Source organism: Aulostomus chinensis, chromosome 17, assembly GCF_037954235.1.
Source record: "Aulostomus chinensis isolate RoL2024-O1b breed Wild chromosome 17, RoL_Achi_v1.0, whole genome shotgun sequence".
In the NCBI taxonomy this organism is placed as follows: Eukaryota; Metazoa; Chordata; class Actinopteri; order Syngnathiformes; family Aulostomidae; genus Aulostomus; species Aulostomus chinensis.
Genome location: NC_141336.1, coordinates 14036145 through 14055526, shown reverse-complemented (window position 1 = coordinate 14055526; position 19382 = coordinate 14036145). Strand labels below are relative to the sequence as shown.

At 40.7% G+C, this 19382-nt stretch overlaps 1 protein-coding gene across 2 annotated transcripts in view; it reads right to left on the bottom strand.

Moving 5' to 3' along the window:
• The window catches only part of ddhd1a (DDHD domain containing 1a), a 28142-nt gene extending 9783 nt beyond the window's left edge, over nt 1-18359 (bottom strand). The window contains exons 1-8 of one of the 2 annotated variants that reach the window (XM_086182162.1): nt 17088-18359; nt 15282-15458; nt 9989-10090; nt 5988-6116; nt 3859-4006; nt 2574-2683; nt 1013-1119; nt 645-907 (exon numbers count right to left, since the gene is read on the bottom strand). In XM_086182162.1, the coding sequence (XP_086038288.1) occupies nt 645-907; nt 1013-1119; nt 2574-2683; nt 3859-4006; nt 5988-6116; nt 9989-10090; nt 15282-15458; nt 17088-17868 (1817 nt within the window). In that variant the 5' untranslated portion in view covers nt 17869-18359. The remainder of the gene's footprint in view (nt 1-644; nt 908-1012; nt 1120-2573; nt 2684-3858; nt 4007-5987; nt 6117-9988; nt 10091-15281; nt 15459-17087) is intronic. The other variant, XM_086182163.1, reaches the window with a different exon arrangement.
• Nucleotides 18360-19382: the final 1023 nt, after the last annotated feature.

Here is a 19382-nt window from a genome sequence, read left to right as displayed (position 1 = left end):
CAATTGGTCTTAAATGCGAAAAGCAGACAGTAATGTTTCTCCTAAAATGGTTAAACCAGAGACTGCCTTAAATGAAAGAATAGCAGCTATTTCTGATGTGATGTCATTGCTCTAACCTATTATTAGCTCAAACTAAGTGAAAGAAGAGGAAAGGCCAGCAACACTCGTGTCCTTCTCAAGTCAAAACCCAAGATTGACTATCTCAAGTAAAAAAATCAAAATCAAAATTTAAAAAAATCAAAAAATCAAAATGAAATTTTTAAATTTTTTTTACTTGAGATAGTCATCCTTGGGTATCATTGAATACTTCATGCATTTATCTGATTTATTGAATATCAGCGATTGATTAACTGACTGACTACTGCTGATAGTGTGCCTGCTATTGAAATGCACCACTTCCTGTTTTAGGATGCACACTGACGAAGACGCTGTTGAAACCAGTCTGTGTTAATCCCTATGTGCATTAAAAAGCTCTTTTGAGTTTCGAAGGACATGAGTGATGCTGGCCTTTCCTCTTCGTTCATGTATTATTTGGCCCTGCACCTTGGAATTTTTATGACATTTTGTTGAGTGTGCGTGTTTTTCTTTAGCTGTTAGTGCTCAAACTAAGTGCCACTGGTCTGGAATAGCCAGCCATACGCTACCTATTTCTAGTGTAACGCAGCTCCTCTAAAACACGTCTCTCCTCAAAGGACATCCAGTGCAGGTCCAGCTCTTCTTCCATGGCGAGATGCTCCTGCAGGCAGAAGCGTACAGGATCCCAGCCTGTCATGATGTCATAGGTGATGACGCAGCCTAGGGAGTGTGAAACAATGGAGACTTTGCCTCCCCGCTCCTCAAACTCAGGGTTCCGGGAGCAAAAAAGTGTGTACAGTCTGTTTAGCTCTTGTGTTAAGCCCTTAGTAATCTAGAGAGAGAGAGAGAAAGAGAGAGACAGAAAGAGAGCAAAGGGGCAATATTAAAACTGGGAACTAAATGAAATTTCTCTTTTTTAGAAGTATGTGACTCTCACCTCATCTCGGTAGAGGGGGCTATTATAGTACATGATGTCCATGGCACTGCTGTTAAGAAGGTCTCTTAGTCCTCTCACTTTGTCTGGTGTGATTGAGTCAACTGTGTCTACAGGAAGTAGCACATAACAGACAGTGGTGACTATAGATATGAGCAGAGTAAGAAAAAACATTCTGAAGAGGTGATGAGCTTAGATTTCACAATCTAGCTTCACAGTCATTTATTGAATTTGCATGTGCTCCTTCCCTAGTTTTACTCATTAGTATAGTACAGAATGACACAGGACAAAGACTGAAACATCATTTGTATGCAGAGTTTAAAAAATTACTCTCTCTGTTCACACAATTTTTTTTTTAGCAGCTAGTCTGCTAGTTAGCTAAGCACAATGAATGATGGTAGATGCTCTGTGTAGCATAGTTCTGTAAAAAGTCATCAAAACATTTCTCTAAAATGGTCTTTCTATGCCTGTATTAAGAAAACTGAAGTTGTGTGTTACTTTTGCTATGAAATAAAATGTTCAAATTACAAGATAGTTATTTTAGAATCAGATACAAAGCCAGAACTACTTTCCTGATTGGGCACAGTGATTTGATGCAGCATTTCAGATGAAAACACATGTTGATCACTGCTACTACTAATCATGACTGACTTTGACACAGAAAATGAGGATGACTGCTTCTGGACCACACAGGGGCAACTGGCGGCTCTAGTCCTCATTCACTGTGGCCCAAATATCAACAAAATCAATTAAATCATTCCTTTAATTATTTGTCCCAAATGGGTCAATTGCTGATTGTTGATTTTACAGATGTAACAGCAAGCAGGTTATTTAAACACATCAGAACCAGAGCCCAAATGTAATGACACTGTTCACCAATGGGGGGCGCTCCCCGATAATGCAAGAAACTGGCAGAAAACTGGCAGAAAGCCAAGCCAAACATCTCAACCTGGCGGAGCTGAAACTCTCTCAGCTCCTATCTTACCCTGAAGATTTCATAAACATACACACAAGTTGCTTTTTTTTTGTGCTAGTCTCCACAGAATAACCAGAGTCAGAATTTTCCTCTAATTGATGGTAAGATATCTTCAAATGCAGACGCATTTGATTCTAAAACTTTCTGCTATACGTCATGGTCGCATAGCAACCAGATGTGTGTTTGAGCAGGGCTTTGTGCTAAGTCACCCTGCCAGCGCTGGACCCTGCAGCGAGCACAGCACCCACTGCATCCCATGTGTGGGGGCCTGAACTGAGTACGGACTGCTATTGAATGCAATTCCAATAGGGGTTTTGGCTGTCTGTTGGGCTGCTAAATTCACACATTTCTCCATCATATTTGATGATAGCGCAGATATTCAAGCTATAATAAAACAATGTGTTTCATGTTTCCTTTCAATCGCCTGATGATTCGGCCCCTCACTTTATCCAAGTCAGTATGGCCCTCTGAAAAAAAAAAAAATGTAACCCAACCCTGTTCTAGACAAACCAAAATCCTCAAACTGCTCAATCTGAACCAGAATGAACTACAATAATAAAATCCAACAAACCAAAACCAATCACAAACCTCCATCCAGGGCTAGTTTTGAGCGCCACTCCACCGGCAGAAAATCTACGTGTTCGTCATTGTGCAATGAAAAGTGCTTCTCCTCCATCTTCCTCACACCCTCCCTTAGCCTGAGGAGACAAACAATGATCAGTATATCATATATAATAAATAATTACATGAGTCCACTTTTTATCAGAGGCAACTGCAGAGTATGTGTATGCTGGCTGATAGTACAAAAACAGCTAAATATAGATGGATTTCATCATTACTTAGTCCAGGCAGTAGTGTTGCTTTATAGATGATGAGTAACATTCTCTACACATATCTGGCGTTGCTCCAGACCAGCCAGGGAGTCTGTGTTTGTACTCTTAATGACTGTGAGCAAGGAAAGAATGATGCCTATTTTACTGCTTGCTGATGCAGCAACTTCACTCATGGTGCACACAATGGCTGCCGTGTTACTAGTCCGATATACACTAATTATACAAAGAGACAGAGAGTGAGGAGGGATGTAGAAATGGGTTAATGGAAGCTGAGAGTATCCGCAGGTGTGTGCTCACCCACAAGGTTAGTCTTATTTTTAAGCTATTTTGACATGCGAGATTTCACTGAAATGCTTTCTAAAAAGACACGTCTTGATTTTGCTTTAAATCAAACTGTAATATTAACCCTGTCTTACCAGTTTTCTATGTCACTGAAAATAAGTTTTTATTTATCATTCCTATGGTTATAAAAGACAGAAGGAAAGATACAAAACTGAAATGAATGAAGCTGTAAATAAAAGAAGAAGAAAAAAAGATCTGGCTAGACATGTCAGGTTGAGCTTTCCTCTTGGCCGAGGACAACGGTGCATACACTGTAATCCACAGGGAACTGGGAGTGAGGCTTAAAGTGCTCGGCAGTATGCCTTGGTCTACTTTACCTGCTTAGCTGGCGTAAGCTGCAAGCAATGGCCTGACCCTAACTTTGTGACACATAGACACACATGCCAGTGTTCTACTAGTTCTGGAGCAGGGCCAGTACAATGCTGCCAGTTAGAGTTAGAGGAGTCCAAATCAGAAACATAACCAAATCAGAATGAAAGACAGATTGTGTCTGAAGCAGAAAGGAATAGCCAATTAAAACCACATCATTTTCAATATGTGCTTGCATTAACTTGGATTCTGTACAAAAACGGCTGAGAGGCATATAACAATGGGTCTTTTAAAGATTTTAATGCAATGAAAATTAAAACGATATGGTCAAACTGTTGTATAACAAGAAAATCCTCAATCAAATCATTTTATTAAGGACTGTAACTCACATTCCCGTGTTTTTAATAATACGTCCTTGATCCATCTTCTGTCCAATCCCATGGACCACAAAGACAATGTGCGTAGTCTGAGGAGGTCTGTCCTCTGGGGAGGCCTCCTCAACATAACCTCGATGAAGCCGTGTCCCACTACTAGAAGCTGGAAGAAAACAGCATCAGATCAGAACAATTTGCGTGATTTTTCACTGAGGTTTTATTGTTGAAAAGCATTACATTTTCACTACTTAGTTCCTTGATAAACACATCTCCACATTGTTCATTCCTGAGCTAAACATATCTGACTGATGGTGTTTAAGTAATATGTTAATCTGTGAGAGACCTGCCGGCTTTCTTGTGATAACTAGGGTCAGAGACTCTAGCAGCTGTTGTAATGTGCCGAGATGACCGAGTGTGTGTCCTTGTTTAGTTATCTATAGTCAAGTCATGTGCTGTGGTAAGGTGATAGGAGCCAATGGAATGTGCTGCTGTCTAGATAGCACTAAGGAGATTTCCCCTCGCTGGGCATTTGTGTCAAGGAAGATTGAGATAACCAATGCCAGCTTTGCTTCCTATAATCTGCAGGCTGGATATAAAGATGTACCGTTGAAGTCTGTAGAACAGATTAGAATCATCCACACTGATCAAACATCAGACCTGAGGTCAAACTTCCATCACAATCCTTTTAGTTACACAAGGCCTATTTGATCAAACCCAGCCCTGAAAATACCAGATGGACATGTGTGATTTTCCAGTAAATAGACCAGACTTTATCTAGACACAATAAGTTGGATAATAGCAAATAGAAACACTTTGAATATAGGACCAGAGTTAAACAGTGAGGTTCCAGAAGTTAAAATCCCATTGATATTCTCCATAGAGGAGTGGATTTTTAGCCATAATGTTGTAACCATCCAAGGCAGGCTCACCACGAACCAACAGGTTGTAAATGATTGTATCTGCTCCTTCAGAGCCCTGAAGTTTGCATAACATTGTTTTTAGAAAGGTTTTATTAGTGATCTCAAGAAGATGATCATGCTACCCAAAGCGTGCTTTCACCATTAACAAACAAACCGAATTCATCACCGTCAGCCATATTTTAGTTTCACAAGTTCCTGCCATCATTTGAGAGGAACCTGGCTGCAGGACACTCGATTTTCCCTGGAATATTTTGATATTATATCTTCACTGAAAATCGTTAGCAACAAACAAAATGGTCATTTTGTCACAAAATGTAGTTATTTTAAACCAAGCTGAGTTAGATGTATTGTTTGCTTTGCCGTCTGGGGTGAGCAGTTTTTTTTGGCTCTTTACATAATTATGTACACATTCTTTTAACTTTGCCTTTTCCTGGATTTTCCAGTCACCATTTGTACCAGATCAAATGGATCATGGTCACATTTGACATGCTTGCTTGTTGGCTTGGTCTCAAGTGTGTCTTTATTCAAAGAACTTGATGAAACTTTAAGAGAGAAAATGAAAAGAGCATTTAATTTGGAAGCCGTTTTAAAGGTGTGTGTGTGTGGGTGTGTGTGTGTGTGTGTGTGTGTGTGTGTGTGTGGGGGGGGGGGGCACTGTTAAGCTCCCTAAGTGTCTCATGTGCTTTCGGTGACCTGAAAAGGGGAGCACGTGGGGAACATACTGGACTACATGTGGTCAGCCCTGACATTTTCCTAAAGTCAAACTGTTTGATGGACTGCATGGCCCCCTCAGGACGGTTCATGATACCTAAACATTTAATGTCACACTATCATCGAGCCAAAAGATCATTTAGTCCATGTTCATGTCCATATGGCTATTGATAATGAGAAAATGTTAGCATACTAGAACGTGAGAAATACATTAACGTGCTTTACTTTTAATAACATGCTACCACTGTCAGTGTGAGCATGTTAACATACAGATGTTAATTTTACTAAAATCATCTTTGAATAGCTTCTTAGTGACACAAGCAGGGCTTATCTTTTTAGAAAAGTGTGATTTAACTTTGTTCAATAATTCAAAACCCTTTATAGAATAAATTATTTAAACCATACACTACACAACAGTAGGTTTCACATGATTTCAGTAATGATCAATAATCAGGGAACTTTTTGCTAACTTCATTTTATGAAAAGATAATAAAAGAGTATGTTATCACAGACCTTTGGAGAAGCCCAGTTTCTGTGTGACGGTGCGTGCAATTTTGGAGGTGGTGGCATCACTGTAGAGGTAGACCTCGTCCACACTGTGCCAATCAACATGGGTCCGACTCAGCTTCAGACTGTGGATGGCTGCAGGGCGGGGCAGTGAAAGAGAGAAGTGAGCGAACGAATAGGTAGGGGAAAAAACATTGGCATGGTGTGAGAAGTTAGGGAAAAACAGAGGAACGGAGGAGGGAATAGATTGGGTAAATAGTAGATTGAAGACATACAGATTACAACAAGTTGTGACCATCTTCATTGCAATAGGAAAAGTCTAGGATCTTTCTATTCAAACAGCTCAATCAAGTGCAGTTAGGAGCATTGATCTGCAGTTGGAAAGAATAACACGTCAACACACACTAGGATTACATGTTTCAGCTCTTGCTTGTCTGTCCTGCTCACATGTCATCACTGTCAGCTGATTTGAAATATTTATGTGTTTATAATGTAAATATATTTCAATTCTCACCTAAATTGTATGTTTTCCCAGGTTTTTAAGTGCCAACACAGTGACTGGAGCAAGTAAGAGCTAGATGAATCGCTACACAGACGCTAAGAGTGATAAATGAAACAGAATGACTTGAGAAGGTTATTTCTGTCCCAGCAGCATGTTAGACACCTTCACCTACAATAGGCTGGCGTCCGTCCACTGCACAGTCATGGCTCTTTGTACTACTCTGAACCAATCTGGGGATTAAATCCTAAAGAACGGGGTAAAGTACTTGATGAACTGTTGTGTTCGAGGTGAATTTTGGTCAAGCTAACAATGCAAAATGAATTGCTGGTACAGAACAAATGTTCTCACTGTAGTTGTTCAATAAGTAAATGTGATCAAAAGACTTGGTGTGTTTTTTGCATGTAGAGAGAAAAAAATTATATTTAAAAGATGTGACTACCATTTTAATAGGGAACCCTCATTAATTTGAATGGGAAGAATAGCATAAGTAAATAATAGGGTCTTCGCCTGAAGTACCCTCAGGCTCAGGCCCTAATTACAGTTAAACTGGTCCACATATTACACATATTCAAATGGCCAGTTCACCACCTCTCATACACTTACAGTAAAAAAAAACATTATATTACATTTATAATCCTCATGAGGAGAAGATTCATCTTCCACCATTCTTCCTTACAGCAAATTCAATTATGTTTAGATTCACTGTCCAATTTAGATCGTGCTAAACTTAGTTTTTTTTTTCAAATACACCTAATAAATTGGCAAGCAAGTGTATACCCTGTGATAAATGAGAACTTTGCATCCTTCAAATACATGTTTCAAATATTTATTTGAAATTCCTCTGTGACAGAATTTGTGACCAGGACTGCGGGGCAAAAAAATAGTTTAGAAATGTCCTTTCACGTTGAGCTGTTTACATGTTCCCTATAAATTGATGACATAAAATAAAGGAGCCTGTTGCATTGTTACTTGTGAAATGAAATTGGGCCTCTGAAGCCAGGTGTGTCTTTATTGAATAAGCATGAGTGGTGGGTTGAGTGAATTTTGCATCCTCGTAGAGCCCAGTCTGTGGAAGTTGAAGCACAAGAGCTTGTTAAAAGGAACTGAAGAGTTGGAGTCGAAGGCCCTTAGCAAGTATGTACAAGAGGAAATGTAGGTCACCCTTTGTCTCAAACGGATAAAACAATAAAAGTATGGGACATTATATTAGAAAACACTCAAAAACCAACGGGGGAAAGACTTGCACCACCTCTGTCACATGTTTCCATTTATCTTTTCAGTTCCTTAAATGAAACCACCACAGCAGCAAAAGAAAGCGCATGCTTAATGCCTACTGAAACGCGCACGCGCGCGCACACACACACACACACACACACACACACACACACAAAACTACTACTACTACTATACCACTCTATGATGGCAGCAGCTATGGGAAAAACTCCACACTTCTACGAACAGAAGAGTGCCTTTCACCATCTAGTTTGGCTGCACCTCCAATAGTTTAAAGTGGCTTCTTTATCTTACTTATCTGATGCACTCAAAAGTGAGCACGGGGGATGGGGGGGGGTATTTGGCTTGAGATCAACACAATGTCATACAATTGTGGATGAAGCCACTTCAGACTGTTTGGTTAAAGCTGTAGCAGAGTCAAATGTAAAACAGGACCCTCTCCATTTAGCTCGTCTTAACAATACCAAAAGTTGGTTTGATGGGATATACATGAAGTGAAATGTAGCCAGCAAAATGGAGAGATGCTCGGGGGTTTGGATGATGACACTCCTGTTTTACAATGAAAGGTAATGCACAGTGAAAGGGCGATCGAAGTGTTTTGATGAGCTGGCAGTCAACCATGAAAGGTGAAAGAGTTTAAATTTCTATGGAGACTTACTGAGGGCAAGCGAGAGGGTTAAAAATGAGGGGATGATGGGTGAATAATCTGACATAAAGTATGGAGGAAATGGATAAGCTGTTGAAGTAACAGACACTGGGCAGAGGGGAGTTTGAGGGAGGAGAAAGAAAGAGAGGAAGAAGGGATGAAAAGGGATGGGCTCCTCCAATCTAATAACTCCTACACTATTGCTGTGAATGTATCTGGGGTTGGGACATTTTCTAAGAAAGAGTGACAAGACACCAAGTACAATTTTTGCTTCGTTAAAGCCTGGAAAAACATGTTATTAGCCGCAGTATTACATAAGGTTTCCTTATAAGACAGAATATAAAATGTATAGTGATACTTCACCCAGAGAGATTATTTAGCTTTTTAAGTATTCACGAATAGATATTTTGAGGTTGTGAAGATGTGTTTTCATTGCTGCGCCAATGCAAAAAGCCGGCCTATTTGTTTAGCTAGAAGCAAGTATGATTGTGCCCCAAACCAGAAGGGTAATAGTTAGCTTGTTTGCAGCTCAAGCTCAAGTGTTTGTGGATCATACCAGATCATGCATTTTTGGATTATTTGCTGTCGTTTGTAATTGGTGGCTATGGAGCATTATTAACTTTGAACTGAAAACACATTGTTGACTCTTTCTGAATCCCTCAGTCACAAAGTGGTGACGTAGGATTGAAAAAAGGATTCTGGGGGTGAAGACGCCCATTTGTGAATACATGAAATACATTTTTGGGAGACGCACCATTTTAAGCAATGCAAATATTGTACTTTTTTGAAATACTATAATAATACTGAAATTCTCCCACTTCAGGGTTTATTGTGCTAGAAAATTCAACGATTCATAAGATGTACTTTGATTCAACATTAACTTATGACACTAAGCTTCATATCATTGCCGCTAGGCTTTACTGTGACGTGAGGACACACACCCAGGGACCTTTCTGTTTCACATTTTTGATGAGGTTGAGTAGATCCAGAACTAGGACACTGATGGACCTCTAAGAGGCTGACTCTATACAACATGTTAGAGGGCTATAGTAAAGGGCCACAATGCCTGCTCTGTTTTGCTCATCCGTTGTGCTTGGATCTCAACAGAGAGCTTTGTTCATTGCCCTTAGAACAGGAGCTGATGATGGCGGTTCATTAAATAATACTGCCAAAAGGGAATACAGAGAGGAGAGAAAGAGGTGGCGGGGTTGGTCAGATAAGGGCAAAGTGGGGTGTCTTTTCCGAGGACGAGCTCATCTCTTCTAAATCTGGGGTCTATCCCTGTTAGCTGCTAGAGCCATATTGTCTAAGCCAGCAAAGAAAAGAGAGGCAGATACACAGGGTTCCTCAAGATGCAACAAACCAAACTCTGGTTCACAGCACAAAGGGAGACATTCTAGCAGCTAGGCTCAGTTAAGGCTGCGAGGGAGGACTGGGAGGGCCGCCTAAATTCATTTGAACACAGCCATTCCTAACTGAGCCTAGGTCTAGCTCTAAATATTAGTTTTTAGGGATCTGAACCACAAAAGAAAAGAAAAATACAGTCCCACAAAGACCTAGGATCTACAAGGTGAGAGGCTAGCAGAAATCATACAGTAGAAAAAAAAACATGGTATTTTACAGTACCTTGGCAGCGTTTGCGCTTGTGACATGTAGTTTTAGCACTCGTCTGAAATCCACTCCATTTGAACAGAAATGGCAGGTAGAAAGGGGGAAGGTGGGAGAGAACTAACAACCAAGAGAGAGTGAGTAACGGCCATTACCCAGGTATCAGTCACACAGTTGAACAGAAAAATCTATCTGCTCTCAGAGTGCCACACCAAGGTCCACCCGGAGATAACAGGTAGATAACATGGAAATGACCCAAAACAAACACTTGGTACAGTCCAATATGCAGCGCTGCTTGACACATCCCCAAGTTGACTGAGGTAGCACCTAATAACACTGATTATGCAAATGCACTGTCTTTACTGGGAAGGACTGAATATGCCACTTGGCAATGCTTGAATATGGTAGATGGAGGATACAAGGTTTTCAACATAATGACATGATAAGAGATACAACTAAAAAAATACTACAAAAAATTCAACTATGTCAAGTATTTAGGGGCAGAAGGACCACACAAGAAAACACAAAAATAAGAACATGAAGTTCCTGACAGCATCAAGCAGTACATCTATGGTCTGCATTTGGGTCAGTAAATAATTCATGATTTGCCTGTTGGAAATGTTTACAAAATTCTGGTATTTCTCTCACAGAGGGAAAGAAATAATGGGTGGCAAAACACAAAAGGAGTATGAGAAATCATTTCTTGAATGACCTAATCCACATAAACGTGTGTCTTACAATGCTGATAAAGAAATAGGTACTATTTATTTTCCAGCTAGCTCTATATTGTGAGGCTGCTACTACTTTAAATATAGATGTACATAAAGTACTCAACTCCAACAAGAGTACTTGTATAGTACTATGACCTAAGAAACCAAAATACTCAAGCTAGGTATTTCTAATATATCATAACTTGTAACTCATCATTTATCATATTGAAAGACTTGTTAAAACAGCACAATCCCATGTGTAATTATGAACAATTGCATACGACTTAAAAATGAAACCAGCAAAGTCTTATTTTCTTTCTTATTCTTTCATTTTCTTTTTTGTTTGGTCTTCATCAAAAAAACTCTTAAATGTGATGGGATGAATGGAAAACAGTGAAGAAATTGATAATGTGACATAAAACCTTCAATAAAGTTCTTAAAACAGAAACTCTTGATTTGTTAAAATCCCCGAAAGAGAAATAAGCCTTGGTATGACAGCAAATGCAGGCTTCCTCTACATTTGTTACTCAAATCACCCAAAATCTCCCATTTGACTAAATCATTCACTCCATGGTAACACAGCCACCAGGTCTGTAGTAGTTTCGCCTTCAGCAGAGGTCAACTGGGGAGAAACCTGCTGAGTGCACAGGAACTTCATTAGCTTTAAAAGCAATCAGTGAAGTCCATTTGGGCATTACAGTGCTTGCTGATGGCTCCATCCATAAATATGTGATGGGGGTACAGTGCGCAAAAAACATTCTCCCACTGACATCATAAGGGACATACAACTTCCTTTAAAAGAACAAAGAACCATTGTCCGTCAGGTTTAGGACACATGAGTTTGAGACACCACTGAAAGGCTCTTGCGCCTCAGTGTTTTGGGGTTTTGGAATGACCTGTCAATCAAGATAAAGGTCTTTGCACGAAGGTTAAATGTTACCCGTGTCATTTTCAGTCATGTGGTGTGTTCCCTGTCTGACATGCTGGTTTAAATGAGCTGTACGTTGAGTGTACACAAAACAGGCCATGTCTAACTCAAAAATACCAAACACATAAGGCTGGGAGATAAACAAGAGTCCACTGGATGTTGTCGTTTTCAGTTATGTCACAGAAGCTCGACAGACAGGGACACACCCTACATTTTCCATACTCTACACACCCACACATCGGAGAAGCCTAAAGTTACCAGATAGGATAGTTTTTTTTTTAAACAATACATCTTTTTAAGGATCTTTTCATTTTTATGTATTCAGAGCTTGGAAACATTAGGTCTGGGGAAAAAAATTGCTGCATTATAAACATTTACTTATTAAAATCTTAATTCTATTTAATCCATTTTAAATTTGAGCAGAGTAAATCATTGTGTCATAAGGAAAAGCAGCAGGTCTGAGCATTCTGGAGCTTAAAAACTGAACGATGTCTTGCATCAGAGATGAGATCTTTGATCCTGCACTATCTGGAGGCTGCCTACTGAGCAACCTCTATGGACAAAGCACATGCACCTGAGAATTTACATCATACCAGCTGGCTACTTCTGGTTAGCCCACTGCTTACTTAAATGTGAATAAAAACTGTATCAAAAGGCTCTTTTAAAATTTTCAATTTCAGACAAAATGGATCCATTTACGAAAGAAAAAAGTGTGGTTTTGCAGTGATTGTGGATTGAGGAAGTAGGCCAGAAGATGAGATGGCTGCGTCGGGCTAGTCTGAGGGATAAAAAAATTGAATCGTGCTGCTCGTGTACATTTTCCAAATGTTCTCATATGAAATGGATCAAATTCTGACTGTAGAACAAGTCCTTTTGCACAGATTACATGATACTCTAGACAATAAAGCCACCATTTCACAGCTGTAGCAACAACAGAGCAAGGCTACAGCAGAGCGTATGGTTTTATGTTCCCCTTTAACTTATCTACACAAAGATCACTTACACAAAAAAAATTCTGTACAAGTCGCAAAACTATTTTTTACCTTTATTCCCTTATTTTGTTTTCTGTTATCTTTATATTCTGTCTGATCCTTCAGCAATAACGTACATTTTGTTTTAAAGGAATCCAGTCGCTGCAGGCATCATCTCTCTGCAAAGAAAAGTATCTCCTTGTACTTTTTGTACCCTGGAGTGGACGCTCTCACATTGTGATGTTTATGTCTGCATAGCATGCTGGTCTGCCCGCCATATGTATTCTGGTTCAATAACCCTTAGTGATCGCTAGCCAACTGAAGCACAAGGAGAACAACGTGAAGAAAGAAGTGGGGGAGAACATAAGGAGGAGGAGACACTGAAAGATAGCAGGGAATAATGTATGTACTGCAGCACTGTCAGAGTGAGTCTCCCTCGCTTTATGATCCATTTATCAATTGTAATGCTGGTCAAAGTACTGTGTGTGTGATTATATATATATATATATATATATATATATATATATATATATGTATATATAGTTCCAAATGCTATGAAAATACTGTAAAGGCTCCTTGTATCAAACACAGAAACATGAAGAATTACTAGACAGATTATTATATGATACCGTAAGTAGAATTATGAATGTCTACAGTCATAAATCTCACCCACTGGACAGGTGGAGGTCATATGATCTCAGTGTGGCCCAAGTGCAGATGATCCAATATGACCCCTCTGTCCTATACCTGTATGCATGTACATGTAAATAATGATGATGAGGCAGGGCTGGCCTTTCACCTCCTGATTCATTCATGAGAAATGAATGAATAACAAAAGCAGTGATGACAAACGGATGACATCATTGCAAACAATACTGGACAACCTATTGTAATCGCTTTCCACTGCTCTGCTGAAGGCTTTATTTATAGGCCTTGGTTTATTCAGGGTAGGGAGTGACAGCGTCTTCAAATTCCAACTACAGAGAAATCTAATACAGATATGGAGTATGAAAAAGAAGAAAAAAAATGTGGATGACTAAGGGCAAAGAAACACAGAATCAACATTACAGACCTGCTGTGTTGCCTCTGACTGGGCATGAACGAAATGTAAATACCACCCAGTGGTTAACATACATTTATGTTTAGTGCCTGCATACAAGGAAATGACACCATACTACCAGATGGTGCTAATACTCATTCAAAAAAGGGACCCGGGAGGACATAGGACTGCAAATATAATCAATTTGCCTGCCACTTTCACACTGCTCTCGCTTGGTTTTGTAATGTAACAAAATAACTGACTGACTTGATGACTTGTGAGAAATGATCAGGTCAGTTTGCCGCTTTGCTCCTTTCCATTTCTCTTACACTGCACGAATTCACTGAGTCTATCCATCCATCCATTTTCTTCTGCTTATCCTGTTAAGGGGGGCGGGGGGGGGGGGGCTGGAGCCTAGCCCAGCAGCCTTTGGGCGAGAGGCGGGGTTCACCCTGGACAGGTTGCCAGTCCATCAAAGGGCCACCATAGAGACAGAACCATTCACACTCACACTCACACCTACGGTCAATTTACAGTATCAATCAGCCTCGTCCCCTCTTGATGTCTTTGGACTGTGGGAGGAAGCTGGAGTACCAGAGAGAACCCACGCAGGAACAGGGAGAACATGGAGACTCCACACAGAAAGATCCCGTGCCCGAGCTGGGGCTAGAACCCGGAACCTTCTTGCTGTGAGGTGACAGTGCTAACCACTGCACCACCCTTCACTCCACCGCCCTTCACTGAATCCAACCAGCTAATTTTTTTGGTTTCCTCTCATTGTCAGACTCCAATTAAAAATGCTCAGAAAGCCTCCAACAAAGGACAGCTAGTGCCACCGTGGAGAATAGACTGCAAAGACAAAGGTCACAAGGCTATTTATTTTGCATGATGCATTGTGATAAGCTAATGTATCTTACTCGTAACTAGAAGATAAGGAACTAGAAGTTCAACTTCTCTGAGACATTACACAAATGGTGGTGCTCATTATGCACAGTGGTATTTTGCTCAGATCAGCCACCAAAATTTAAAGCTCAATACAGCCGCTTTACAGAAGATATCTTTTTTTTTCTAAAGCTCTCCAACGTGCTTGGCAGACGTATCCTCTATCCGAGGGATGTTTTTCCTCACACTAAACATTTTCTCGCTTGTCAACAGTTATCTACCACTTTCTCACGCCCACACAGTCATCGTCCCCAAAGGTCCTGTAGATCCGGCTGCCTTCACAGACCGCTGAATCAAAGAGCTTCTTTCTTTTTCCCTCTCACAGCTAAAGCCTGTTACATTTTGCTTGAGCAGGACTCTGCAAGAATGTATGAGCTGCACCTGTTTTTTCACTGGGAGGATGAGAGGAAGTGCCAGCCTCCACCTGGCAGTTGCATCTCTCACTATTGATGACTCATGATGCCTTCCTGGTTTTAGTGTGATGATGACTTGACTTTTTAAAAGAATGTATAGCTAATAATGACCACGAGAGCATTTCCACTTATGTTATTGGAAAGCAAAACAAACAGGTTCAGTGACTACATTAATAATCAAATCTAGTCAGAATTCAGTGATAACTACTTAGTGATACCTTAATGAATGAACCCTCTGTTTTTCTGATTCTAGAGACTAGTGCACGTTCCAAAAATGATCCACTATCATTCCTCTACCAGTTGCTCACCATCTTTGCTATCAACGGTTCTGACGACCACATCTGTCTCAAAGGAGTCCTGCATCTGGTGCCCACGGAAATGACTCAGGTGTTCCTGCTCAATGAGGTCGCTCTCATCTTCCTCTAAAGGGAGCCAGGTACCATCAATGAACCACTGGCCTCTCATCACTGGAATATGGTCTTGTTCTGTAAGATAGTAAAACAGCATAGTTAGAATGATTGAGTGGCAGCAGGGAACGATGGGAGCAGGTCTTTCAGGTCAAAATCCTCTGTAGAGCTGCAGTGGAATGTATTCCAGAATGAAATCATTTCTTCTGGCAGATGTCACGGTGAAATACTTCCAAGCTAACTGTGTAAAATTGTTCATCCTTTCAGAAATGTGTTGGATGACGTAAACTGAACTGTGATTTAGCTCAACGAGTCTGGCAAATCCAGGAGGGCCAAGTCTCGGAGGTGTATATAGAGCAAGGCCAGTTCTAATTACAGTCTTCACTGACACTTAACTAAAGATTCTCTGGTGGCAAATAAGAATGTAGGCTGAAGTGAATGAGGCAACTTTTGCAGAGACCTTCACCTTTGAATGCGTATCTTGTTAGATTGCTTTAGAGCTGCTACATCTAATCAAAATTGAGTCACTAACTATTGTGATAATGGACAATTTGTTTCAATCTTTCAACGGCAAAATATGGGATCCAGACGATTAAACTTTAGGGGTGTGTGCTTTTTTTTCATCATTTATGAAGGAACATGTTGAGTCTTTGGTTTTTGGTTTGTTGGATGAATATCTTTTTTCCTAAATTCTTTTAATTTTTTTGAAAACATGATTAATCAAGAGAAGAATCAGAGCAGTCCAGCTTATTTTTTGTTTGGTGAATATGAACAAGTTCAAATGTTGGATAGTTTTCTTGTAATTAAACCAGTTTTAAAAGAATTTTGTTTTGTGTTATATTTTGTGAAAAGATTTTCATTTTCACAGCAAATGTATACATGTTATAAATATCAACCAGTCTCTTTGATTACTAAAAATCGTATCAGCCTTGAACACATAGATTAGCATAAGAACAATGGCACATGGGTCCAGACTATCATGGACAGGTCCAACACAACAATAAAATAGACACACTCCTCACTCATTCGTTAAGGTGGTTCATGTCAGGTCAGAAAAGATAACTTTGTGTATATAAAATGTTTCAAGTTTCCATGTATGAGCTGAAGTAAGGACACACTCTAAATAACTGTCTGCATGAAAGGTCTCTCTAACTTTTCTTATCAAGATATCTGGATGGTATCATTCTTGGACTAGATTTTCACTTTAAGATTTAAAAAATAAAACAAAAAACCTGCTCATCTGGCTCCCTTGTAACATGAGCTATTCTTTCTCCCCCAACGTAGTATCCTGTTGGTTTATTTTTTTGCATTAGTTTCCATCTCCAAACAGATTCTATTCAAGTAAATGTCCCCTAACTTTCACAAGAGCCAAATACCCATGAAGGTTTCAATTTAGGTCAGGCTTCCATTCATTTGTTCCCAGCTCTTTCCTGGAAATTAGTTGACATGGCTTAGCCAAATTGACAGACATCCAGGGCTGCTTACAGTACCCCAATGTAAGTAATTACTTAGCAGCTGAGTAGTGGAAGAGACACACAAAACAGCAAAACAGTGTTGTTGACATATAACTAAAGGGAAGCAGGAAAATCTTTGACAGGAGAGTGAAAGGAGAGGTGTGATAGACATTATTCAGCAGATGTAAAGTGAAGTACAAGTGCACAGCAGAAGTTGATGCATGTTTTAGACTTCTCCCTTAAAGATACTTACGCTTCCAGTAAACAGGAGAGCATTCCCTCTCTTTGACATCCACCTCATAGAGCCCTCCCCGGACACACACAGGCTCTACGTTGATTTCAATGTTGTCAGGGTCCCTTTCGTCAGAGTATATGGTGGATGAGTCCAGAGACCCACGGCCTTCACGCATACTGCCGGTCCCGGTCTCCCCGGGTACCTCTCCGTTCACCCCCGGGCTCTCCACGCACTCGTCCTCCCCATAGCTGACCTGGGAGCCTGCTGCACCAGGGTTCAGCTCACAGTATTTACGAAACATGAGCTCAATGTTTAGTGAGTCATGCCCGACAAAGGGCTTCCAAGTTTTCTTGTCCTCTTTATAGAACCAGCGCACCTCTTCGGGACCAAGCTCCGTGACCACTTCGCTGTAACGGTGTCTGGAGCTGACCGACCTCGACCTCTTTCTCCTCTCGTACAACGGCCCCACGTTGTTCCCATCGTTATCACTGTACTCTGGAGAGCTTCTGTCGAGATAAGCCGATGGGGAACTCAGGTCCAACACCAACCCGTCCTGGGGAGTGAGGTGTCCGCCCTGGAGGAGCGGTAAGTGTCCGTCCAGTCCGGGCTGGACTGAGGACATATCTGCCTGCACCTCTTCGCCGAGCGGGGTCATCTCGTGACAGCCTTTAAAGACATCGCGTCCTAAGCCCCACTCCTTGTTGTTATTGGTGGTCTTCACGCCGATAAGTGAACCTTTACTTTCCGTGCTCACAGAGGAAGAGCTGAGTGTGGAGGTTTCCGTCGATATGTCGCTCATAACTGTTAAGAGCAACCCGACCTCACTACCGCCTCATCCGTCACTGACATCAAACCCTGCCTACTACTTCCCGATCACAAGATATCATGTTCTGCTGAGCTGGAATTAAGAGTTCCTCTAAATTAAAAAACTACAAATTCGCTTCTTCTTCATTTCACAGAAATGCCGCAACATCAGCTAACGTTAGCAAACAAGCTAGCTACAGCTAACGAAGCCGGTTGGAGAGAACTCCGCGGCTAGCGAGGCTGCAACGTCAAAACCGGAAACCTATTCGCCTTTCTTCTCTAACTAATACGAGTGTCAAACGACTTTCTTGTCGCTGAGTCGTTCTAATCCAGCTTTCACTTGACATCTCCAGCCACCTTACTTTGAGTGTTCCGAGTCTCTGCTGAATTTCAAATTCATCCGTTGTCCAAACAAGTCTGGCATAGCGACAGTACTGTGCGCGTGTAATGGCTTGACAGCTGACGCTTAGATCACAGGATATGCTCGTGAGCGCGCACGTAGACAATGCGCGAACATTCGGATTTTACTTCCCTTGCAATGCGTTCCTCTTGTTCAGCAGTAGATGGAGACAAAAAACAATACATCGTTATTAAATGGGCCAACATTCAGTACCCCTTTCCTCCACTAGAGCGCAGCAAAGACCTACTTATCAGACACGGTGCTACTTGACTTTGTGATAATGGGCCCCAAAATTTACATGCTGTCAGAATTAAAAGTGTCAGAAATGTCTCAGTTCAAATTTTGATCCTTTGATCATTGAAGTGCAAATGCAGGATACTCAGCATATAGTTTAAATATTTTCTCTGTATTCTAAAAGGTTTCTTTGCTCTACAAACATCTCCCTCTACTTCCCACCCTACCCCTATCAACCTGTCATGGGGGTCTACAACGCAACAGACCATCCCAGACTGACATCAATTTAACACAAAGCAGTGGAATGGGGTAAGGATAAAATGAAACACTGTTATTAACAATAATGATTAAAATGTGGGCAAAGACAAGAACAACAGATTATATGAACAGGACGGAAAAGGGATATTTTTTAGCAATAGTAGCAATGGTAACATAGGATAATAAAGAGAGGAGACAACAAAAAAGACTTGCAATAAAAGCAAAAAAGTGAAAGAAAAAGACGAAAATGAACCCCAAAAAAAACAACCCCTCAACAACCCCCTGAGATTAATGTGAGAATGAATGATGACGTAGGGCCCCGTGTCACCTGGTGCTGCAGAGAAGACAGAGCTACTGCCTGATGGCAATTTATTCCAAGTTCAGTGGATATTGGGGTTTATATGTTGTGTGAAATAAAAAACAAACAAAACTCTGTCTTGTCTCGGACTTTGGTTTCACAAGATATGACTTTGATCTTGGGGTTCCTACTTCAATCTCTGACTTTGATCTCTAACCTTTGATCTGACTCAAAGATTGATTTCTTTGACACCAAGATGATTTCAGAGACCACTGATACCTGACTCTCATCTCAGTAATTTTGGCAGAGACATCATCTG